Raw genomic sequence first — 26,492 nt, 5'->3', positions numbered from 1 at the left:
CAAGCTATTTTTATGTAATACAGGCACATGTGTTTCCTGTGTCTGGTTTGCACAAAAGCAGAGTAGTAAAAGCCTTGGGGCTGTGGTTGTAAAATCCTCTTTCAAGAATTCTCAGTATCTCCCTCTTCTAGCCTAGAGCTTCAGCTCAGCCCTGGGAAGGCTCTAACAGCAGTGTCAGACAGACCACAGATGACACCAGAGCACGAGAAAGTCTTTACCACCACCACCATCAACTGCAATTTTATCAGCATTGCTGATCTCTTTAGTGTTTTGGCCCAGGAGAAGCCAGAGCAGAAAGCATCTCTCCCACAGGCTGATTCATCCAGCAGTGACCTGGGCCAGCTCACTCCAACACAACAAATCCCGAGACTCAGGGCAACCACAGGACTCATAAATTCACACAGAGCAGCACAAGACCTGTGGCTTCCAAAAATGAAACATCAGATATTCCACACAGCCCACAAAAATGCATCTCTTCTTTATTTTGATGTATATACCTATCAATATATATACATATAAGACCTTTATATAACCTGTCACCACAACATTATTTGATTCAAACACTGCTCTGTCTGCATAATAAATAAATACTGATAACAATTATTTTTTCTCTTTGGAAATCAAACAGTCCCAACTACACAGGAAGACGTGGTCAAACAGGGGACTCTTCTTCACAGCCCAGCACAGCACAAATGTGAAATGTTAAATGCTTCATTTCTCCAGGAAGTTTCTCTTGGATGACTACACCCAAGTGAAACTGAGAGAAGTTTTCTTTTCTTTTTTTTTTTTTTGCAAAGAACTGAGTGAACATTTGAACCTAATTATTTCCTTATCCTTCTGTACCAAAAGCAAGTTTGGACATTTCACTATGTGAAGCTCCAAAGGAGTATCTTTATTTAAAAAAAGGGGCGGAAAAAAGAAGGAAAAAAGAAACAGAACAACCAAAACCAAGCCAACAAATAACAGTAAAAATCAATGAATTCCTGAACAACTGAAATCATCACTGCCCTCTACAGTCTTTTGGGAAAATGCTGTTCACTGACCAGCTTCAGCTATTATCAAGACACAGAGATCAGTTAAAAACTGACTTAAACTCCCTTTTTTTGGCTACATTGTCCTTATGATTTCATGCTGAATTTTTAACTACTTCAAGCCTGTTTTTTATGGGGCTGCCTAGATTACCAAAGTGATAGGAATATCAAATCTGTCTCTGTGGCCTCAGCTGGGCAGAGCAAGGCATGCCTGCCTGGTCTCCATGGGAAGCACCTTCCAGGACCATGTAAGGATGGCCACGCACAGCAGGGCTAGTGCCAAACCACCAGTCCCAGCAGCAGCTTAATGAGCAGCTGGAAATCACAGCTACACCATGACGTACAACTCTTCAGGGCAGCTAGGAAATCAGAAATCAAAACATGACCCCAAATGCAGAGGGAAAAAAATAGCCAGAAACAGGCAGGAACTGCTGTACTTTACAGTAAGTCCTCTTTGGAAATCTGAGAGCTGGGAGAGAATAAGGGGAAAACCAAAAACAGTGTAATAATGCATTCTTTCTACTATTCAAAAGCAGGAGTATAATGGGCTGTATCTTGCCCATTTCAGAACATTTTCAACATGACAGGAAAGAGGGAACATCCTCTGTCAAAGTAGCAGCAGGCAACTTCCATATTAGGTCAGCATTTCTGGGTTGTTATTCAAAGCTAGCAAGAGAGATGGAAGCAGAGCCAGGAGCTGGCACAGTGCTATTCATCACAGGGAGGGCTGTGGTGCCAAGCTCAACTGTACAGGGCAGGCTCACAAAAAGCATTCCCAGAGTCAACACAACATAAGCCTCCAGCCCCACTTTTTCATCCGTGGCCTCTGGGGAACAAAGCACAATTAAGCCAGCCTGGGACAAACCTCAGAAGATGTTTTTTACTTTGCAGGCCTGTTTTTTGCATATACAAATTATCTGAAAAAGTATTATGGGACAGCCGAAATGTGGAAATAGCTATTTTGATGCACAGTGCAGACAAGCTGTCTGATCTCAAGACACATTTGCCTGTTTTCAATGAGCTTAACTATTCAGTTTAAACCCAACTTTTTGGGTATGCAGAAAAACAAAAAGAGGAAAACAATTGTGATGCTGGGTTTCATGGAAGTGAATGCACAGCTCTTCCAGTCTAGGTATGTGCCAAGGCCAAAGAAGCAATACAAGGAATGCCCAGAGGCACTTGCAAACTCCAGTGCCAAAGCCCCAGGGGTTTGGTTTTGCAGTGGAGCTCTCAGCAGGCACCTCCAGCGGCAGACTGCTCGTGCAGCATTTCTGATATATGGTCTAAGGGTGAGATCTCAAACTCGGTAATTTCCTCCCAGCTAAAGACTTGGCAAAAAAAAAAAAAATCTCTGGTCAGACCAGAAGCAGATTTAGTTTTAAGAATAGATTAAGTTTATATTGGAAAGAAGAAACATTTATTAAAAAAACCCTCACAATATAAAACAATCAAGGCCAGATTAGGTTCTGCAGTTATTGGCTGAGAACTCAGCAGGCTCCAAAAGCATCTCTGCTCAGTCCACAGAGATCAACCTCCACCATACTCTGAGTGTGATTTCCCCCCAAGAGGCCATGAAATGAAAGATTTTTGAAAATATTAATTCCAAGGCAGGATGATTTCATTTTCCTCTTAAGATAAGGAGTTGGATCACCCCCATACTTGGGGATATTCTATCAAAGCTAAACTATCAGGAATCCTTCCCAATCAAACCTACTAGGAAATAATTCTGCCAGCTTCATTAGGTCGTAAAATAGACACAGCTGAAGCAGAAGAGCCCAGAATACAGAATGGTATGAACATGGACATGGAATTTTGTCTTGGCTCAGGAGTCAGGCTAACCTTCCTCCAGTACCAGGACAGCTGTTGTGCTGCTGGAAGCTCTGCATTAGTTCAAGGCAGCCTGGACTGAGATCAATGGCCTTGTCTAATGACATAACAGATAAGTGACGTTTCCCCCCAGTGCAGCCAGGCCCTGGAAGCACCACAGGATAATGACACAGAGAAACAGCTACACTGGGAGATCTCCTGATGCAGCAAAACCCTGTTACAGCCTGCGCTGTTAGAGAGAAGCAAACGGTATCTGTTAAAAACTGGGATGTGCTTTACATGGAAAAAGAATGGTTACAATTCCTTCAAACCCACGGAGGGGAGCACCCAGAAAGGCACATACTTGACATTAGTGTTGGTGCAGATGATGTATTCAATCTCGTCAGAGTAAGGGTTCTGAAAGGTGAAGCTGCTGGTTCTGATCAGCATCCACTCCCGGTTCTTGGTGCGGAACCGATACATCACAGACAGCACCTGACCCTTCAGCTTCACCACCTGCAAAGCCATTTGGAAAGGTTAGTAACAGGAGATTGCTATCTGCTGTGCAAATGAACAGTCGACAGCAGCAACTGGTGCATTTTAAACTTGAATTCCAGAAAGCTACAGGGACAGCAGAGGAATTTTTAATTTGGAGAGAATACGCAAAATCCTATCCATGTTTACAGCTATCTCCTTCAGGATGAAATCCTCATGCTTTGTCACATAACATGCCAATTTCCAGCCTGCTTAGAAAAAGAATACAGACTCTGGACAATCATCAGGTTGTACAGAAACTTTAGGAATGTTTTAATGCAAAACACTTATCAAGAGATTGACAGACACCAAACTGAGGATCTTTTAAATGTTTATCTGTAAACCATAAACCAATCACGGCAGCTAAACAGAAGCCTACAAGAAAAGCCATTTTGAGGTTGACTGCTTTACTGCTTGGATACCCAGCTATACCCAATTAATATATGTGAAAAATCAGCAGCAAAATTTAGGACAATGCTTAAATACAGTGGTGTTTATTTTTTGTTTTTCTAGAAACCACCAGGGGTTGGTTCCCTCCTACCTCAAACATATTGAAAGACTCTCCAGGATGGCAAATTGCTAACAAGAATCCCTTGCTTCTGGCTTAAAAGAGTGAGCCAGTGTTTGAATGGAGAGAACACTGATAAGCCACTGCCCATTTTAACAGTATAAATTCCTTGCTTGCACAGGCTATGTGTTTGTAACTAAGAATTCAAATGTCTGGGTTTGGTAATTGAAGTTTTGTTCAAGTCAACAGCTAGGCAACAAGTGAGGATTAAGAAGCAGCCAACTAAAGCACATTCAAACCAATCTGCTCATATTGGCCCTGCAACTGCATTTTGTGTGTTATCCAACAATCTGGGGTTAAGCCAGAAGAAAACTTTCATGGTTTCAAGTCATTCAGCTGGCACTTACCTGGCCTATCTCTGTTTATATTTTACAGCTTTTCCACCAGGCTATCTCAGGGTTGCCCCAAGGAAGGAAAGGGAAGGTCTACTGCAAATAAATGCCACATCTTGTGGATTCTTAATCATTAACATCTGGAATTTACTTTTTATTAGCTATCTGCAGCCTGTATTCTCTAAAAGTAGAAGTCCCACTATTTACCCTCTGTCTTAATTGACAAGCAATTAGATTAAGAAAAATGTTCCAATCCTGCTTTTTTCAGAGGTTTGCACTTCAAATTAATCAACTGGATATGCAACTAAATGGAAAGAATGCAAATAGAAGACAACAACCTTTAGCAAAGCCCAGGAAAGCTCAAAAACATATTGAAATAAATGACTTTTGGTTGGTTTTGTTGGGGGATTTTTAATGCTTTAACAGGGTTTTTCTGAGCTCACTGAGCAACATTCTTTTATCAGCAATTTTCTACTACCACACCCAGGGCAGAAACCACAGAGCTGGTGTAGAGTGTGCAATCTGAATAGTATTCTACTGGGTATCCAACAGCTGTATACTGGACCCTTTGATATTAACCTGTATTTGTTTGTCTTAGCCTTGAGACTATCTTATTCTGGCCTGATTTTTCCCACCCTGATGAATGAATTTATCTTCCCAAGGAAATAAAGCTCTGAGATAGATACTGGCAATTGACCAAAAATTGCAAAACCCACCCTCCCTCCCTCTTCTGTTATGCACCAGCCTGGTTCTGATACTGTCAGCAAAAAAGAAGTGTCACGCTTTCAGGTTTTAAGAAAAAAAAAATAGTTTATTTGGAATCACAGTTACCTTTTTAATTAAGAGATTTCTAAGTCCAAACTAACAATAATAAAACAAATGGCAGTGATCTATTACCCAGAAACCCTGATTAAGCAAACAGTAATTTTGTAATAATATATAAAGCAGAGAGATTGCTGGTGGGAAAATCCTGAACTGTCTTAAGTCAGAGCACACAAACAAACCAGCACAAAAAATCTGAAAGCTAATGATTAAACTTTATATACTTCAGAAATAAAAACCACCTGGTGCAAAGCTTAGCTGTTTACTTCAGTCTTTTATTGCATGATGGGAATAACAGCCCCAATCACACTGCTACTGTACTGAACAAAAATACACCCAAGAAGGCATTGCCTGCTAAGGAAACAACATACTATTTCCATAGATTGGACATAGATTGAGTGAGCAGGAACTTTAATTTCTAATTGCATTTTTTCCTGCTGTCTTTCTGTATGACCTTAAGCAAACCATGCAGGTCCCTGATGCAGCAAATCACTTCTGCACATGCCCAGCAGTGAGTGGTGACAGTGGAGTCCCCAGCAGCCGAGTTCAGGGGCACAGAGGCAGCCTGCCACAGCCTGATCTCCCTCGCAGTGAACACAGGCAGGACCAGGTCATTAACTGCAATGTTCATTAGCCAGCCCTGCTGAGGCCCAGGCAATCACTGCACGGATTCCCTGCAGAGGATGTTTGACAGCCCATTATCCAGCAGCTCTCTGTCACTGTCCCTTGGACAGATGAGTGGAATCAATCATTTGGGCACCGCTGAAAAACAGCATATGTGTTCTCACTGCTCCTGCGCCGCTGATGCTGTCAGGCAGCAGTGCAGGGAGCTGAACCAGCCCAAAGCTGGAGTTCCATGCAAAAGGAATTAAGGGCTCAGCCCTCCCAGCAATGCCAGCACCAAGGCAGCAGGAAGGTGGGGAGGAGGGCAGGCAGGAGAGAAGAGCTGGCTCCTGGTGACAGACCCCTATCAGGAGGATGCAGCTGCAGCATCACATCCCCATCCAAGCTGGGGCACAGGAGATGTTCTGGGTGTGGTGACCTGTTTAAAGCATTGAACTCTCACAGCCTGTGAATCAACATCTTGAATTTAAAAAGGCTGCTGTTTGCACTCAGTCTGTGCAAGGAACTGGAGGCACACTTGGCCATGGGGCTGATGGTCCCTGTTGAAGGGGGGATGGTGAGAAACAGCGCAGGAGGACGAATATCTGACACCATCTCCAACACTTCTGCAGAGACCATAACCTCAGTTTCACAATCTGTTCTAGGGACACAGCATTTCACTGTTTTTCCCCCAGAGGCTCTGTCTGTGCATGCCATGCCTGAACAAACAGTTGGCTATACAAATTACTTAGAAGTCATATCCACATTTCCCAGCTGAAAATACATCTCAGCATCCAATGCAAGATGGATCAACACAACTTGGTTGAGCTATTGGTTGTTTCAAGAAAATCTGGAACCACTTAGATCAACTGAGCCTCAGCAATACGTTAAACATCCTGTGCAGGGTGTTCTGGTGCAGCAGGAAAGGCACTGAAAAGCCCAGCAATAAGGAGACAGCTTGGGGAAAGCCCTGCTAATGCATGCCCCAGACCAAGCTGAAACAGCAAGCTCTGCAATGGAATAGATGTCACTGATTCAGCTGTAAATGTGGCCCGTGGTAAAAATAAATCCAAACCAGTAACTCTTCCTGTATGTTGTATTTCTTTTGTTACTTCCCTGCACATTTCAATTTCTAACAGAGAAAAAGGGACAAATTACATGTTGATGTAAACTGGCATAACTCCATTAAGGTACATGAAAAAGCAAATCATCTATGCTAGCAGAGAACTCAGTTACAAACAATCCAGCACCACAAAGGGATGTAACTACTTCCAAATCAACATCCCATCTTGGAAGGTAAATAATTTTAGTTACCACTTAACATAGGGGGATCAACACAGGTATCTCCAAAACAGTTCACCCTGTGCAGCAAAAAACCAAATATATAACGAAATTATTTATTTCTGAAAATACTGTCAACCCCTCCTTCCATTTATTATGCAGCTTAACCAATTGATAACTGACCAACAAATTGTTTTGTATGTTGCCACTTATTCTCCTGCATAAAAATAAAATAAAATAAAAACTACTGTGGACAAAATAATAAAGTGTGGAACAAAAGGAGCAGGACACAGCACCTGTTGGAAGCTCTCTCTCAAATGGCTTTGGTCTTCAGGATGGCAGAATTCTAAAATATCTTTCCCCAGAAGATCCTAGAATAAAACAAAGTTATGTAAAAAAACCCAAAATACAACACAAATCCACATGTAGACCTACAAGTCATTTTTGCAAACACAAGATCTATCACATTTAATGAGATTACTCAGTTAATCAGGGATGAACCACACAAACAAGGTTTGTAGGCATAATGCCCCATATTTTTACACAAAAGTTTAAGTTATTTTCTACTACCTCTGAAATGGTGTCTTGAAAAGACTGACACCTGCTACTACAGCTCGTTTTATGGTATTAATTTCTGTAAAAACACTTATTATAAAGCAATTTAAAATAAAAAAATATGAATAAGCAAATGAACTAGGAAGTCCTTTTGCCTCTAAATTGCAACTGCTGGGAGTTATTGGAGGAAGAGCTGTGGTTCATTTACTATTCTACTCAGTTCTGTACTAGCCTCCTGTTCAGAGGAGCAGATGTAGCCTAAAGGAAAATAGATGCTGTAAATTATGTTTGCTTACTGTTCAAGAGACTGGCAGAATCAAAGGTCTACAGGACTAAAACTCTCTCCAAGCACTGTTAACTTTCTGTCACAGAAATGTCTTCATTGGAAAGCTGTGCAAGGTTCAGAGCACTCTGCTGCTAGAATTTTAATCAGATCTAAAGGTATAAACAGATACCCCAGAGGCATGGACAGCAAAGAAAAACAAACAGCGTTCAGTGCCCGATGTATGAATTATCAGCTACAAATACTTCATGTTTTCAGATGGTATTTTCTGCATTAGCTCCACCCATTCTGCACATTCCCAGTGGCCACAGACCTGGGGCTGGTAGCCAATGACACTGATGCACCTTGGGTCCACAAAGGTGATGACTCCATCGGAGTTGTGCCGGGACAGGAACTCCGTGGGGACCGACATGCCGTTCATGTCCATGCACACAGGAGAACTGGTCACCTAGGGCCAGAGAGCCACACCAGTCACCTAGGGCCACATCTGACCCACAAATAAAGGACAGAATGTGCTGGCACACTGCTAGCAGCTGAAGGAAGTGAAATAAAACAACAGCACTGATAAATGGCAGAACGGCTTTGGTCTGGTTTGCAGGGCAAATATCTCACCCCATGGCATCTACTGAGGATTAACAGCACAGCAGAGAAACAAACACACCAGAGGTTCCCAGGAAGGGGGATATACTGAGGATGAAAGTCCAGCTGGACTCATCTCACTTTGCAGCACATCAGGCATCATGGATCCTATCTCTGTCAACCAAGAATGAATGACTTGCAGAGGACAGTGCAGTCCACTTATCTTAGGATAGGAAACCAACCCATTACCTAACCTTTCAGGTGACAGGAACCTCACCTGAAACACCTACAGAACCTGAACCAAGTCCTCCAGAGGCTGAGGTAGGGGATATTACACCAGCAAGTGGTTGCTCATAATGAAAAACACAGTTCTCTAAATACTTCTCAAATCTCACCAGAGGGAACTGTGTGTTTTCAGCTCTCTGCCTGAAATCTGTGCTATCAGGCCACTTCATATCCATTCTATTTTTCAGTCTGAAATCTGTGCTATCAGGCCACTTCATATCCATTCTTTCCCACTGAAGGTGCAAAGGAGACCACTGATTTTTTTACATCTTCCAGGGCTATCTCTGCCAACAATGCAAAATGAGCAAAATCTTTTTTTTTTTGCTAACTCAGAGCTGATTAGCCAGTTCACCATATGCAAGATTTCAACTTGCTGTTAGAGAACAAGAGTTTTTAATTTGTGCACGCTGACTCCTTTCTGACTTAACCCACCACAGAGCTTCCTCCTGCCTGCCCTCACACACCACAATGGTTCCTCTAATGTAACAGACATCTTGACATTACTTGGAAATAATTTTTCTTTGGAAGTTATAACACATGAATCCCCATAACTTCCTTCTTTCCATTAGTGGAATATATTACTCTTAATTATGAAAGCATTATAAACCTGAAACCCATGTTGCAGTATTTGTGTAGCTCTGCCATGGCCATGGAGAGCCACTTTGCAGATGTGCTAACATCTGCAGGCTGTTCACCTCGGGTAAATGGGTCTGGCCCCTGAAAGGGTCATTCCACCTGGTCAGGAGGAGTGATCTCCTCCTAGCAGATGGCAGTGAGTGCAGGGGATCATGCAAGAGGCTCAGATATGATCACCCATGGCAGGATTCCCAGACCAGGAAAATAAAAACTGTCCTCCCTGCTGAGGGGAAAGAGATTCATCATGGTTGCTTTAGCTCAGAGCTCTGAATTCTGCTCAGAAATGCACTACAACAATTGCAACCCTCTGCACAAAAGGAAGGAAAATTTTATTTTCCCAGTTCCTTCAGCTCACATCTCATCTGAATGCATAACACAATACACGCTGAGAATAAAGCTGATTTCTGGAGTGCCTCTTGACTGCTTTATCTTTACCATTTTCAGGATAGCTCCTGCAATCACAGTTTTTCAAGCAGTTGATTAGTCAGAGAGTGAATGACTGGAAAAATGGCAGGGAGCATATCACTGGTTCTGGGGGTCACTTTACCCCAGCACCTGCAGCACCTGCACTGCCACATTTCTCACCACCTCCAGCACCCCAGCCCTACACACCCTAAACAATGGCAGGTCCGTGCACACTCATCTTCAGGAACATCTCTGCTGCTGTTACCGGATTAAGTACACATATCCAGAACCAAAATCACAGTTTCATTTTGCTCTGCTGGTAGAAGTCACTGACTGCACAGACATCAAGGCACTTTATAAACTGGAGGCATGTTAAAAGTTACAATCTAGTAGGAAAACAGTGTGCAATTCTTTTATAACCACACCAGAACAATGATCATGCTTTCAGAAATAGTTTGTATATGGAAAAATTTGCATTACCTGAAGCCTTCCTATTGCCACGAGGCAGTATTTACTACCTTGTCCCACATCAGCATCTTCTTCTGGTATGGTCATTCCTGGAGTAAACAATGACAAAGACTGTTTTAATTAGGAAATTGGGATAAACAGAGATGCTGCTGTCCTGGCTCTGTACTTTCCTAGATGCTCTAAATCTTACAAAATAACCTCATTTTCTTCTCTATGATTCAGTCACTATTTCTGGGTTCAGATCAGACAATGTTTCTCAGTTGTTCTCAATGCTACATACCTCACGTGTATACACAGAACCCACAGCAGCAATTTTGGCTGCTGAAGACAAAGCAGATATTAAATTCCATTTTACACCAAGATGGACAGTAACATTTCCATGAGCTCCACCATCACGTTATGGAACCATGGCGTCACTTAACATGGTCAGTGAAGGCACGCTCTGTTCAGCTTTCTTTGTGAATAATATTTTATAATGAGCCTTAAAAACAAGGCACAGCCTAAATTAATCACTAATTCTGTGCTCACATTGAACAGCTGGTTTTACTTTTTTCTATAATGGCCTAAACCTGCGTGGTTACGCTGAAAGACTGAAAAAAATGCTGATGCTTTGCTAACACTGCTTGTTCCAGCTCTGTAACAGGAGTAACTACTATAAACACAGGAACAGCTTCCAAACATACATGTGTACTATTTTCCATCTCAGTGTTTCACAAATAGGAACATTCAGATTAGCACTGTTTACTTGCTTGCTGGCTAAGCCTTGAGCTAAGGCTATTTCCCAACTCCAGCACTGAGATACCAAATTCATATAAAACTCTTGAAAAAACGTCTTCCAGGAGTGACACCACTGACCTATTTTAAGTGATCTGTAAACTCTTTCACAAGGATTTTCAAGGAATTCGGTCATAACAGGCAGTGAATCATTTAAGAGGCACTTCAAAGCATTAACAAAATTAATTGCAAAGCAGCTACCATTTCAGAAACAACTTTATTTTGGAAATGTATAATCCCCAGTGTAAGCCAATCTTTGGACAGTCCAGATGATGACAGCACACCACTTTCGTAAATGACACCTCTGAAAAAGGACTAAAAATGCTGCTAAATGAACTGGAGTAATCTCTGAGGATGTTATCTTGTATCCAAACAGTTGAATCTTATCTGACCATCAGCTTTCAAACAGCATTTTACAGGTATGTCTTCACTGAACTATACAATAAAATAAAATACACCAAGTATGAAGGAAAAAAACCCCCATGTTTTTGTACAATATACTGAAACTTGTTCTGCAATAATCTCACAATCTGGGGTGCACAACATTATTTGCAGACCCCTACTGATAATAAGAATTTTATCAAGGGGAGCTTTAAAAAGGAGGAGCATTATCTCATCTAACAAGAGCAGTTTTAAGGACATAACTCTAAGCATTCCAGTTGGATAACCTTAACCAAAAGATCCCTTTCAAAAGGTGTTTTTCATTTGAGAAGGACACATTTGAAATATATTCCCTTGACCTCAAAAGCTTTTTCCAATCATTTCCTTAGTGGCAGAGAGTATTGCAAAGGACACCAAAGACACAGCTGGACAGCTTCCACTTTGCATAATCTTTTTTTTCTCTGTAGCTTTCAACGGTGATTACCATTTTAGGAACTTGGTCCATGCTTGCTACTGCTCAAATAAAATCAAAGTAACATCAACAACCTCCAAAATTAAACCTAGCTAAGAAACATTATTTCTGATGTCACTCTGTTGACAAAGGGAGGCTGTTCTAATTTTCATCTTTTTTTTTCCCCCCTCTTTTGCCCAAGATGGATTATATTTGGTCTGCACAGCAAAATGGAAAATGTCTTACTTGGGTTATGCCACAAGACCCTCTATGAATAAAAATCAATCTGCCTGGAATTAATCAATACATGACCCAGTGGATTATCAACCCCTTCCCAAAGTGCCTAGAGAAAAAATATGGTAAAAAGATTTTCAGCTTCTCTGCAATACAGGTGCTATTACTGGCAGCATTCCACAGAGAGAAATTATCTTCTTTATTCTTCAGTTGATATTTTCAAAGATTCGGCTCTGGGTGTCTTTATTTGTAGATGAAATTTACTTTTGCTTTAGCACATTTCCTATTGAACACACTCCAGTACGGACAGGTAAATAAAGATGTGCACTGCATTTTCTACCACTTTGTCCAGCTCTTAACACAATGCAGTATTGCTCCTTAGCAGCACCAAGTACCATCATTATCTCTAAAAAATGTTGTAAGAGCTTGGAGGAAAGCAGCCACGAAACTGACCTTTAGGGGGCATCAACAAAATAAACATCCTTCAATTATTCACATTGTTTATGTGTAATCCTGGGAGAGGGTTTATTTCTCAACACCAAATATACACCCCTCTCAAATAATAAATACAGTGCTGTGCTTGCCTGAGTTCACATCAACAACTGGCACAGCTAAGCTGCAAGTGAGCATCACAAATAGAATGCTGTGCCATCAGAGGTTATATTTAATTTCCAAGTGTCCTCTCTTCCAGCAGTTTCCCACAGCACAACAGTGTGTGTTGGTGTGGACAGAAAGAACTTTTTAGTTTTCCCAGTGAGCTTCCAGTTGGCTCTAACAACAGAAAAGCATATTCTGCTTTCTTCTGCATATTCATTTTCTGCTTTCTTTCTCTACCCTTCTGCCCCACATCTTCTGTGAGACACAGAACAGCGTTGGTGCGTTTATGGTTTTATTTCACTACACTAAAAAAGAAATTATTTATAACTCTTTAAAAAAAGATGGAATTTAAGTGTCCAGTGGTCGCTAGCAATCCCCTGATAATGCCTGTCTTCATTAGAATCACTTCAGATAGTTACTTGCTAGGGAAGGAACTACACTGTGTGACTTTATCTCTCACACAAAACAATGGAAAAAGGCTTTCACAAAAAAGGCTGTGGATAGCATACTAAGGATAAAATCTCGTGAAAAATCCCAATAAAAAATAAATTAACCACTCTTTAGAAAAATAAATAAAGCCTTAAAAGATGACAGCACTGCAAGGAATATTCAAGCAACTATTTTGTTTTGTATTGGAAGAGGGAGTACTTTGCACAAATGTCCAGATTCTGGCCAAAACTTTAAAATAACCTAACAGCTTTGGCATGCTGTGGTTAAGATGTTACCGTAAGTCTGACTTGGAAGACTAAAATGTTTCTTTTTTAACTAAAGAGAAAAAAAAATATTTCAACATTATCTGAATTTAACATTATTCTGTGACTCTTTATTTGAAGTTTCAAAATATCTCTTTGCCTCACTATGTGCTTTTGTGCAAGATGCTGGCTTTGGTTTCCAGAAAACTACCAAATTCCTGACAGACTTTATCTTCTCTCTACCAAATCTTATGCCACAAAAAGAAAGCAAAACAAATCTATTAGGAAAAAATCATATGGACCAGAGAAGACTCATTTCCTTCCAGGAATGAGATATTCAGAGGGGAAAAAAAGAGAAGAAAAGCAAATCTTGCTTAAGTTGAAAACAGGAACAAAACCCAGGAGAAGGTCAGCACTTCTCAGTTTTATGACTGGTTATGAACTTGAAGCACTGTGTAGGCTGAGGATCACAAGTTCCATCAGAACAGCTTCGCTGGGAACAGAGGGACAAAGGCTGGGATTGCTGCTCAGCCAGCCTCAAACCAGGGGTCCTTTTACCTCATTCCAAATAACCCAACCCCACACTGTCATTATTCAACCAAACATACATCATGACTGGCTGGAACATCTATCTGAGACATCTGACTGCTTTTTCCTTTGACTCCCACACCAAGTTTACACCTCATTTCTTGAGGCCAGCATATGGAGATACAAGTGTGTAGGTATCATATGCCTACTTTTGCACTTGATCTTAATTTTACTGGTCTTTTAAGTGGAGAAGAATGAACAGACCATTAACACACAGCCTGAACGGAGGCTGTTTTGTCTTCCCTTTCTCAGTGAAGAAGGGGCTGAAGACAGTGTGCCAGTACATGAGCCTTGCTGCTCCACACAAATGAGAAAAACCACAAAGGCAGGCTGGATGTGCCAGTGTTGTCATGCTGAACACAGACTTGAGCCATAACAAACCCAGCCCTTGAATTACACCACCAGCTGTCTGTAGCTTATTCATTTTCACCTGTTTGAAGTACTAAGATTACTCCAGATTTGCACAGATTCCTCCCTGCAGCAGCAGTGTCAGTCTATCCCACCAATAATGATTACAAAGCAGTTCTTCTCTTTATGCTTCTGTATCAACACTTATTTCTCAGTGTGGGACCAAAAAAACTGAACATTGGCCACAGACAACGCAATTCAACCCAGAAAGAGAAAATACCAAGAGCTAAACAAATGAGACTAAGTACAGATTAAAGGCATTTGATAATATTGGTTCTTTTGCTTGTGAAAGTAGACTTTGTACTGAATATTAGCTATATATGCACAAGCCACTCTGCATGCTTTGAAAGAAAAGGATCTGGAGTTTATACCAGTGTCCACTTGGCAACAGAAAAATAAATGAAAATTATCTTTTTGATCACTGAATTTTTAAACAGCTGTGATTTAGCACAAGGCCATTTATTCCCAAGAATCCAGAGACCATGCAGGGCTTGCTGATTTCAACAAAGTAATTTTATTACAGGGTAGGGAAGCCTTGGCAAATTCCATTACTGCTGTAGTTATCTCATTTGCTTTGCAGATTATGGTCGGATTACCACTGGAAATGAGAACAAATGCAGTGATGTTGTCACCTATTTACTCAAACATATAGGGGAACAATTCAGCCCGTGGATCTTCCCATCAACTTTGAAAGTCAATGGATACATGACAACCACCAACACAAAGTAGGGAAGAATGGGAAGGCAAATAAACCCTCATGAAAAAGGCCCTGATTCAATTCTGTGTGCCCTGGAAAAGGCACCCAGACATGACTAATAGAAGTAACAATTTGGACGGTAACATAAAAGACCAATGAAATTCCACATAAGGCTGTCAAAATCAAAAACATCCCCTTAGGATTAGTTTGGAGGCATTAACATTATGGAGGAGCACTGGGATATCATAAGGAGCACCATGTGATTTTGTGGAGTGGAGTAATAGAAATGGGATGACATCCAACATTACTAAATGCATAAGCATGCACTTGGGGAACAGTAACAGTCATAAGCTAAACCAACAGAAATAGGATGGAACTTGATATTACTAATTGAAACATCACACAATTCAAAGCAAGATTTGCAGCTGACAAGTGAGAAAAAGGCAACCTGGAAGACATAAGAATTTGTATCAGATGTCTTAGGATGCACCACACAAAAGAGAAGGATGCTGTGTCCTACACTGCCAGGCAAGATAGGAAATCTCGTTTGTGTTATCCATCACTACAATCTCATCTGAAATAAAAATGTGTAGTGCCAGTGACCTACATTTTGAGAAGTGAAGTGAAAACATGAAGAACTGCAGCGAAAAGCCACAAGGGTAAAGAGAATACACTCTGAGAATGGAAAGCAGAGGTGGCCTGGATTGTCTTTGCAAAGTCTAGGCTGACAGGATATAACCTCCCTTCTGGAAACACACCAGAACACTGGAGAGACACAGAGGCACTGGGCATGAAACTCCCACTCGACCTCCAGTGAAATAAAAACTTCTCATGAAGTAATAAGCAGCAAAGTTTTGGAAGCGTTGAGATGGGAAAAAAACCTCACTAATGCCAACTGGGATTTCCGATATGATTGACCCCTGGCCACTGGGCACTCAAGACCCAGAAGATCCTTTTAATCCCAAGCTGCTGTCCTGCAGAACTGATGGCTGAAGGGCACACACTGCCAAGATCAGGACCTAGTGCTGATGTGAGTTCATGCATCTGTAGTTCTGTTTCAGCACCCCAAAGAGTCAGATCTCCTTAAACATCCCATAACATGAGGCAAGATTCTCATTCAGGCTAAATAAAATCTTATTTGCCCTACACCTTCTTGAGGAGACACCTTGTGTATCAAGGCTGAATTCCATTGCATTTAGAATTACCAACAGAAAACTAAATCTTTTTGTAGAAGAAAACAAAACAGAAAAAACCATCAATTTTCAGAGCACTCTACAGACACTGTGCTCTCATATTTTTGAGAGAGAAGCAAAATTGGAACATCTTGACTCCTATTAAATCCTATTAGCAACAAGAGGGGCAGTTTTCCTCTGCTTCCAAAACCGCATTTCAGCAAAAAACAACAAGAAGTTCACATCTGCACGCTGCTGTCTGCACACCACTGCACACATTTGGTACAAACCACCTCTTAGGACTCATAATCCCTGGATCAACGTGTTTTATGGCCGTGGTGTACAGCCACAAAAGGGCAGGACAGCTCCTGGTTTGACTCTTTGACTCATGCCAGCAGGCGCTGTCACATCACAAACAACCTCTTCAACTCCTGCAAACGCCAAGGTCAGGTAACCCCACTCATCATGAGGTCTGGATGAGCTCCACTGTCTCCTCCTGGAATTTTTCAAAGGTAAATATTCCCATAGGTAACACTGAGTTCCAGCAGGTAAATGTTTTTCTCCGTAGATCAAAGCGGTATGCCAAGACTTGATTCCCAGAAAAACAGCCTCAAAACAGAATTTATCACAAATACTGAACATTCCCAAGTAACACCATTACTGAGAACTTCCATGTGTCTGAAGTGAAATTACACATTTTCATACAAAAGTGCTGGCAATTCAGTACTTAAGTATAAAAGCAGTAACTGCTGTTTTCTAGAGGTACACAATCCTTTGCCTCCACCTTCTTAAAATGAGACCATTTTTACATTGGTTTATCAACATAAGCTGAAAACTTTTGGCCCCAGTTTGTGGAATCCTGCATTACTGGCAATTCCTACAGGTCCTCTGTGACAACAAAATTGAGAAGGGTGTCACACAGAAAATGGGGATGCCCTGAGTGAGTAAAACAGCTGATTTATTCTTATTAAATGCTTCTCAAGGTGGGCTTTAATCAGCCACCCCACTAAAACTCTCCCTGTTTTTCTAGCAAGGAACCCTGAGCACGGTTTTCAGCTGTCCTAAGGACACTTTGGTGCACACTATCTTCTATAAAGGATACAAACCTGCTGGTGGCCAAGCCTTGATATAGCCAGTGCAATGGACAACAGCATATTGTGCTTCACCTTCTTTCACCGGGCCCAGGCCATTCCTGAATGAGCAAGAAACACAAAAACATCACATTGACAGGCAAAACAGCTTTATGCTTTCAAACTATGGCTACTAATGATTTACCAGTATTTGTAAGTTGTGCTGGAACACCCAAGAATCAACCTAGGGTTTTGTATTGTCAGGTCTGTTATGCTGCTATTCAAGCTGTACCTGTTTTCTGCAATATTTCTCTGAGAAAGATATTGAAGATTGATTCAGAGCCAGAGCTGGTGTAAGACAAAGAATCTGAGTGACACATGCAAGAGATGTGGTTTGCAAAAGGATGCAGTGTGTGCAGGTAACACTCCCAGAATGGGCATTAACCCAGTGAAAATGAGAGGGCTTAGGGCAACTACAGCTGCTCTTGGTAAATTAAGTAATAGTACCTGTATCTTTTCCTCATGGTGGTTATTCTGTTCAGAGGTAAATGATCCAGAGGAGCATTTCCACACCTAAAAATAAATGAATATTTTAAAGGGCTCAAAAATGAATATAAATACACATGATAAAAAGGCATTTTGAGATTCTTACTACATATATAAGAAGACAATAATAGATGTTCCTGGCAAAAAGTTGCATATTCATGTTTATGTAGGACATGCTGCTTCCACAGGCTGAGCTTTTTAGACGTGTTATAAAAATCTTCTTTATTTTAGAAAAATGAAAGAGATTAGAAAAAGATTCCTTTCCACACTCCTCCAGTTTAAAGACTGTTTGAAATTGATATCCCAGGGGTGGTTAAAGAATAGACACACTTCAAAATGCCATGAAACAGGGGTGAAAACTAGAGAAAAATATGTCAGGCCCCCAAATATCCACACAAACCAATCTCAGTGTTCCTGTGGCTTCCCTTGACAGAAAAATTCCACTGCCATACAGCAGCTACAATGTCTGTGGACATTAAGATAATGTTTGCAAAATCAAACTATTTACACTGTCAACTAACTTTGTTTAACACTTGTTCATGTGTATTTTGTGATATTTATAAGTATGCCTAACTGTAAAATTTCAACAATCCATCTGAAACTGAGTAAATAGTTTGAAGGGTAAAAGCAGTTCATTTTTAATGGAAAAATAATAACAACAATGAAAGAAGAAACCACAAGGAAGGTTCACATTATCTGAGGTCCATACTTCCCAGAAGGTTTTCTTTTTATTCCTTTAAATTTTTTTTCTTATCAGTCACTGCCAAGGAGAAGAAATGAACAACTAAAATAAGATTTAGAAATACAAAAACATTGGGGTTAGGAAAATGAGTAAAATCACTCTCATGCACTGGAGTTTACAGAATCAGGGTGCTAGGAAATGACTGCAATCTGAACTTTTTTGAAAGCTGGGGAATAACTGCAAACAGGACACTAGACCTGGTTTTCTTTGCACAAACAAGATGATGTGCATCTTGGGAGGAAGAAAAATCAGTGTTCTCAGTGCTGCTCTGCTGGGCTGTATTTCTTCCCTCCCAGTTAAGGGTGAAAAAGGTTCTATAGCTCTGAAGCCTGGTCTTGCAGGTATAAAGTCCATAAACACCCTACAAAAGCACCCAAGAGCCATACATTCAGCACCCTCACAGGACTGGAAAAAATCCACCACATTACCAAAGTACAGGCACCTGTATTTTAATGTGCTTTGTGTGTTTCATTCTGTAATGAATTTTGCAGTGCTGTTATCACCATTTATACTGGACATAGCCTACAGATACAATTATGTACTTTCCCCTCCTAACCACAGACAAAAATTTATTGCAATAGCAAAAAGCATTTTAGCCTGTTAGCACTAAAACAAGATAAGTGCTCACAAGCCCCCCCAAAAAAGCACTGGGCAGACAAATCTCTTTAAAGAAGCCCAAACAATGCAGGAGAAGTTGGAAAAACTGCAAATCAAAAAACCCTCTAACAATTACTCATTTATCTAGCATCAGCCAGCTGACATCTGGTTAATTCATACCAGGCTTAGGCTAATTCCTACATAGCTGGCAGGTTTGCAACTCAGTTCTTGTTTATCTTTAAGATTCTTTTAATATTCTTGGTTTGCTGAAAAAATACACAGAGCTGGGTGTTCATAACACTTGCGAAAGCTTCATTCCCAGGGCATCGATTTGAGTAACTTTACTAGAAAAGAATGACTGAAATTCCAGGGGTGAAGCTGTTCTCTGGAAAAAGGAACCTACAGCTCACACTCATAACTACAACAGAAATGAGGTGCTGTTTTGCTGGTTTGTCCATAAGGAAGACTAGTTTCAGTTTCACTCCAGTTCCTATTCTAGAAATACTTCATGGCAGCGTGTCATTACAGCTTTAGTTTGTAATCAAGGCCAGATTAGTGCAACAAAATGTTTTTCTGAGCTGAGACAGGACTGGAACCCTGATGGAACACATGGTAAATGCATACCTCATCCTGCAAATGAAGGAGCGCCTGGATCCCATGCACATTCTCATGGAGGACTGCTGGCCTTCCTTCTTTACTGTCCCTGTCTTCAAGTCCAGGATTCGTCCTAGAAAGGCCAGGGAGCGCAACTGGTGTTCAGTACATAAATTTAATTCCATTTATTAGAAACTAAGATAACAAGAAATCCATGAGGTGAATGCCATTAGGCCAGTTAGGGGAAAAAATACCAACAACAAAAAAATCTTGATCCTGGTCTCAGAGGGGAGGATCAGTTATGTGCTGGTTTAACTAAATATTTCAGCAAAGCTGACTCTGAGCCACAGGAGTGACGGCTCTTTTCTCAGCTGGCCCAAGACCAACTTCCAGGGCAGAGTCAAATGCCTGGAGGCAAACAAGGCAATGACAGCAGGCACAGCTTTTGACTTGATCTGCTTGCTCCACTCTTCACCAGAACTGTGGATAAAGCAACATTTATCAGTCTCCTGACAGCTGCTGCTTTTTCCCTGTGCTTGTGCCTATCCAGAACACTCTCACCACAGCACCACCTCAGTCACAGCTGTCAGGATGGTGAGATGCACAAAAGACCAAACTTTTCTCCTTGATGATGAGATACAGGATTTGTCACAACAGTCCTTGTGTTGGAGCCCTTTTAAAGCTGCTAAACACCTGACATGTCAAGAGCCTTTCTAAAGTTTATTTTCAGACAGATCAGCGAGATGATCTGATTCACTACGCAGAAACACAAGCATGTGCAAGGCCCAGGGCCAGACCCTGCTCCCTACAACCCTCAGAATCACACACCACAGGCACAGCCTGGCAAAGGGATGACAGCCACCAAATCAACTCAAGTGAGGACAGGAGGGAGGGAATGCATGCAAAGGTATGAAGGAGGTAACATATTATTTTTTTCATTTAAAACAGAAGATTGATTACCACAGACAGGTTCAGATCAGGGATTTGAGTATCAGGCAGAATCCTTCTGCTTATCTCCAAAGAACTCACAGAATGGATTTTCACATCTACAGCTCAAGTGCTAAGAAATGACTACAAAACCTAGCACAGACCAGAAATTAATCACTGGACCAGTTCCACAATGCTCAAGGGCTGGATGCAGCCACAGAAGTGACAGTGGGCCACAGAAATGCAGAGGAACAGCTGCCAGGCATTAGATGACAGCCACCAGTGCTGACAACACATGGCCATGAGCAGACCCACGTGTTTAAGGTGGGTATCCTTCAGTAACTGAAACTACACAAGCCTAAGCCTTCACTGTGGTGCAAATAGCCAGGTTTACACAATGTAAGGCACCTACTCTGTCTGTACTGAATTGAAGAAAACATGCAGAACACAGTCAAAGTCTCCCTCACCAGACTGACCTAAAAGTCTCTGTCCAAAAATGAAGTTCTGAAATAAACCTACTGCCAAACACTAAGTTCAGAATTACTCTACCTCTAAATATTTACTTCCATCCATCATTAGGAACAACACCATTACATAACAGTTTTAAGACAAGGAACTAGGCAGCAGTGTTTCAGTATTAAGGTATTCTCCAGGAAACTCCTTCTGGAGGAAAGCCACCCTGCCAACAGAAGGTCAGACCTCACTTGGTGTTAACTCCAAGGTATACCTAAGATGGTTAAGAAGTCAGCAAGCCTGGGGAACAACTCCTAAAGGTGCTTCAGTTTAAAGCACTGGGCTATGTATTAATCCTGGTCTGTGATTCAGGGGTGAACTGAGAAGAAATCACACCAATTTCCCAGCTCAGCTGTGCTGACCCCACGATGCAGGATGCTGAAATTTTAACACACCTCCCTCCCCTGCACTGGACAGTCTGTCACATTTTCCACAGCCAAAGTCACAGCCTGTTTTTCCCCATGCCACCAACTAATCAGACAGTTTGGAGAAATAAAATACCATCAAGCAGGAGGCAAACTCATTCACAAATGAAGGCAATATACAATAAAGAACATAAAGACAGGATATATGTGCAGGATCATTGGCTGTCCATGCCAACAGGCCAGTCAAATCAAATCACTAAAAGCAACATTCTCTTAGGGCAAAATAACTTTGTCATACATGCAAACAAAAGAAAAGTTGTCTTCTGTGCACTTTCTTTTTTCATTCCAATACAAATTCTTGAAGAGACACCAATATTAATCAAAAAGTACTGACAGTGAATGTAACTCAAGCAGCTAATAGAAATTTCTCTGGTTTTGTCATCCAAGAACATCTATAGCAAAAAAAAAAAAAAAAAAAAAAAAAAAGATATTTCACAATTACGTGGCCACTAAGCCTAAAATTGCTGACACATGTTCCTTTGGCATGTCTGGAACCCCCAACAACAAAAGCCAGAGATTTTAAATTTAGCTTTTTGCTTGGCAATGTCTTTGAAATATGTACCAGATAACAAATAGAGTTCTAAATTTTGCCCTGACTTACAAAATCACTGCAGGGGGTATGTGAGTCAGAGAAATGTTTGCTGTACTGATATTATGACAAAGCTCTCTCTGCAGCTTGTTTCAATAGTCCAGCATGCATATGTCAACCTTGCAGAGCTCTAACAACACACTACAGATTCTGAAATAGAACAAGCAGTTTGTGTCTCATCTGCCATTAGAATCTTATGATCAAATTATATTAAAAAGAGGAAGAATTATAGATTAATCGTAGCTAAATATCGATATATAGAATTATAAATAATTATAGATTAATAGACTAAATTAAGCAAACTGACATAAATTGCACCTTATACACACTGGCAGCTCAGCTGGCATGTCCTGATGATAGCTCTGTCACAGAATCATAAAGTATTTCTATCTCTGTTTGTTCCAGCATCCTTTGTGGTAAATGCTCATTTACGTTTCTCCATGGGACAAACACAAAGCACACGTGATGCTAAACTTGGAAATTATATTCTTATTAATAAGGAATATTTCAGGATGCTCTGACAACTTCTCTTAACTGAACAGTGCATGTGTGTATTTTTTTTTTAATTTCTCATTCTGGTTTCTTCAGAAGAGCCATTTAACAGCCCAGTGCCACCACCAGCTGGATCCTTTACGAGCTTCCCCATAAACTGTTAATTGCAGGTAGCTCATTTGGGCGCTAAACTTTTCCCCTCTCCAGCTCCAGACAGAACCCTGGGATGCAGCAAGTGCAGGAGCACTGCTGTGACTGACACTGCTGCCTTATTGCCCTTTGCAGCAGCTGCACAACCCAGGGGAAACCAGAGTTTGCTCTGCTGAGAAGGAGAAAGCAAACAAATGAGCACAATGCTGATTAAAATGGGCGCATAAATCTCTTTGGCTGGTCTGGGTATAGTTGATAATTTGTTGAAATCTCCCCACTACAGTCCCCATCCAGAAGGCAGTATTGCTTCAACTTGCAATAAAGCAGTTGTTCTCCAAGCAGGAAACCACAGTGTGATCCAGGAACCTGATGTCAGCTGCTGTGACAGGAAAGGGTTGGCACACGGAGCTGAGGACAATGGGCAAGGTCATTATTTGGGTAGAATTAGAGAAGCCACATAAAGCTCTTACCAGCAAAGAGATAACATATTCAAGTACTGAGGACACATGCCAGAAACATTTCCTGCAGGGTGTTTTTCAAAGATGCTCTAAAAACATTCTCATGATGATCAAGGGGCAAATGCTCACATTGGCACTGATGTGTCCCTTGAGTGTGCAAACAGTGACTGGATAATTCATAAACCTCCTCCTTTTGGGGCTCCAATTCCTACTGAAAATGTTCAAACTTGTTCTGTGCTTGCAATGTTCTGAGATGAACCTAAGCCAAGGATTGGCCTGAGCCTACTGAAGTTCATGGGGTTTCAAATCTGGGAATTTGGCTCAAATCCACTTTCACACAGTAGCACCAGCCTGTTAGAAAATTTTCCTCCATGTTTTTGCACTGTATGCTAAGGTTTATAGCCTGGTAATCAAGCACAGTCTGTTCTTTTTACATTTTTCAGGTTTGGTTGGGTTTTTTGTTTTTTTTTTTTTTGTTTTTTGTTTTTTTAAATTCAAAACTCCAGAAACTTCAACATCTAATTCTACCACAGATGCTTTTTTTTCTGCTGGATTCCCAGTTTCTAAGAATGCTGCAGTCTGTCACTAGAAAGAAGGGTTGTTACATAAGCACATTCTTCTGCTGAGATTTCAGTGCAAGTTGAAATGGTTTGGTCTAAAACAACCCTACAGTGCCCACATCCAGTCTGCAGCATGGAAAAACCCAGCTCATGGATCTCAGAAGAAATTTGGTTTGGCCTGACATGCACAGAAATACTGCTGGCAAAGCACATGATAAAATTTTCCATTTCCCTCTCACTCATCAGTAGATGGACTCCTGTCTTGCAGAGAATCTGATGGGGAAACAGTTTAAATTAATATATGGACTCTCACCTTGACTTCAATACCTTCAGCAACACAGCAAGTTTCACCTTTTAGATGATAATGTCTTGTCTTACAAAGAAGAAGTTAGATATTTCATAATTATTCTCAGCCACCGATTGTCCACATATTTCTTTCCAGGAAAAATAAAATAAAGGATAAACTAAGTTTGGTTTGGACAAGATAACAAAAGATGACTTTGTGTTCATCAAAAATACTCCACAGGCTTCTCAAGGAAGACAAACAGAACACAGGAATACTGCACCCAAAAATCCTTATAAAAACTAAAACCATCTTTATCTTACTATAAAAGCGGAAAAAGCAAGACCAGGATGGAGGAAATAATTAAAAATAAAAACAAAGTGATGGTCAAGGTACTGTTGCTGCTGAACACAGCTCCAAATGTAAGCTCACCCTCAAAATGAAAGGTCAGAGAACAAAGGATTTCCGTGGTGACGTTCTGTATTAGTACATCAAGTCCTTAGAAATTAGCAGAAAAGATCTGCTTAAAAATTTTTGACTGCTCTATAGTTTCTAGAGAATCAAGATCCAGGTCACTGTTTGAGACAAAAAAGTTAAAGAAGACAGGGTGAAACTCTTCTTGAACCTGCCATTTATCAGTTTACACACATGCACTGACTACAGCTGAGCATTCAGCTTTACACAACTGAGGTGCTCAGCTGACAGAGCTCTTCTTCAAAACAACAGATCCATTACAAATGCATAAACAGAACATCTCCAGTAAGACTAAATAGCCTAAATTTGATCAATTTATATTAAATTACTCTTGATAAGCTTATGGCAGAGAAATTCTTCTGCATTAATTCAACAATTAAAAAAAAAATTTACAATGTACGCCTCACAACTGTAAGGGATACAATTTTATCTCGTGTTTAGTGCAGCTCAGCAAGTCCTTTAAGCTCTATTAAGTGTAATAAATATACATCCACCCTGTGGATTTGAATATTAAAAAAATTACAGAACACATTAAGAATCACAACTGCTTTGCAAACACAGCATTTGAAGACTCTCCTTCCGGGAACTCAAATTTACATAAACCAGATGAAGTCTGTAATATACAAATAAAACAACATACAAATTTCAAAAACTCCTAAATATGAACAGCCTCTTTTCAGCATTCTGGGGTTTATTATTTACATAAAGGCAAGGCTCATAAAAATACTTACCTATCACACACATACCCACCAACAAAGCAATCCTAATAGAACTGCACTGACAAAAAGTGCATCCGTCTGCCCCCTCATCGAGAGGAAAGCAAACCTATGAGCAACAGGAACAGCATCAATACTCAAAACACAGGTGAACTTAAGATCATCTTAACTTAAAATGCCAAACTAAGGGCAGAAGCACCAGACTATTTACATGCAGTAGTAGCCTCTGGATATATCAGTATAAAACAAATTAGCCCAAAGGCCATGAAGATGCTCAGAGGGCAGGAGCACCTTTGCTATGAAGAGAGGCTGCTGTCCAGCCATCAGAAGAGAAGGCTCTGGGGTGGCCTTAGAGCCCCTTCCAGTGCCTGAAGGGAGCCTCCAAGACAGATGGAGAGAGATTTTCTACAAGTACATGGAGTAAAAGGACAATGATAAATGGCCGTAGGCTGAAGAAGGGCAGGTTTAGATTAGACATGAGGAATAAACTCTTCACTCTGAGGGTGACAAGGGCCTGGCACAGGTTGCCCAGAGAAGCTGTGGATGCCCCTTCCCTGGATGTGCCGGATGGAGCTCTGAGAAACTTGGTCTAGGGGAAGGTGACCCAGCCCATGGCAGGGGGGAGCGTGGAATGAGATTTCAAGGTCCTTTCCAACCAAAACTATTCCATGGTTATAAATATAAACCATCAAAGCTTGCTCTCCTCACTGGCCTAGCTTCTCAGGGGGATTACTTGAACCTCTCTAAATATGTTAAGGTTTACATCATCTAATTGCAAAAGGCGTTGTATAAGCATTAGAGTCAAGTTATGACATTCCTACAATAGAATGAAGAGTTGAACCAATCAACAGCAAAGTTAAAAAAAATAAAAAATAAGTAATGCAGTTGAAATGCACCTATTTTTAAATATCTGTCTGGTCCCTACTTACCAACTGGAGACACTGACCCACAAGGGGGAAACTGAAAAGCTTTCTCACCCCTTCCTGTTTTTCAATAAGAAGCCCCTCATGCTACACAGTTGTTTGCTTAATACAACTTGTTATTACAAAAGCTCACGAGGCTGAAAGGTCCCTGCTGTGCCTGCCTTCATGTTTGACTAACCAGTCTGCATCATGTCTTTCTCCACAGTGTTGGGCAAATATGCATCATTTTAATTAAATTAAAAAGGAAACTA

The 26,492-nt window shown here is 40.9% G+C and overlaps 1 protein-coding gene across 5 annotated transcripts in view; it reads right to left on the bottom strand.

The window, feature by feature from the left end:
- Positions 1-26,492, bottom strand: part of ARNT2 (aryl hydrocarbon receptor nuclear translocator 2) — a 93,904-nt gene that overhangs the window by 20,121 nt on the left and 47,291 nt on the right. For all 5 annotated transcript variants that reach the window (XM_074549253.1, XM_074549252.1, XM_074549255.1 and 2 more), the window contains 7 exons: positions 19,762-19,864; positions 17,760-17,825; positions 17,289-17,374; positions 10,201-10,277; positions 8,129-8,263; positions 7,274-7,348; positions 3,202-3,353 (listed from right to left, as the gene is read on the bottom strand). In XM_074549253.1, the coding sequence (XP_074405354.1) occupies positions 3,202-3,353; positions 7,274-7,348; positions 8,129-8,263; positions 10,201-10,277; positions 17,289-17,374; positions 17,760-17,825; positions 19,762-19,864 (694 nt within the window). The remainder of the gene's footprint in view (positions 1-3,201; positions 3,354-7,273; positions 7,349-8,128; positions 8,264-10,200; positions 10,278-17,288; positions 17,375-17,759; positions 17,826-19,761; positions 19,865-26,492) is intronic.

The sequence above is a fragment of the Zonotrichia albicollis genome, chromosome 11 (genome assembly GCF_047830755.1).
Source record: "Zonotrichia albicollis isolate bZonAlb1 chromosome 11, bZonAlb1.hap1, whole genome shotgun sequence".
Classification (NCBI taxonomy): Eukaryota; Metazoa; Chordata; class Aves; order Passeriformes; family Passerellidae; genus Zonotrichia; species Zonotrichia albicollis.
Note: the sequence above shows the minus strand (reverse complement) of the source record. Positions and strands in the feature narration are given on the sequence as shown.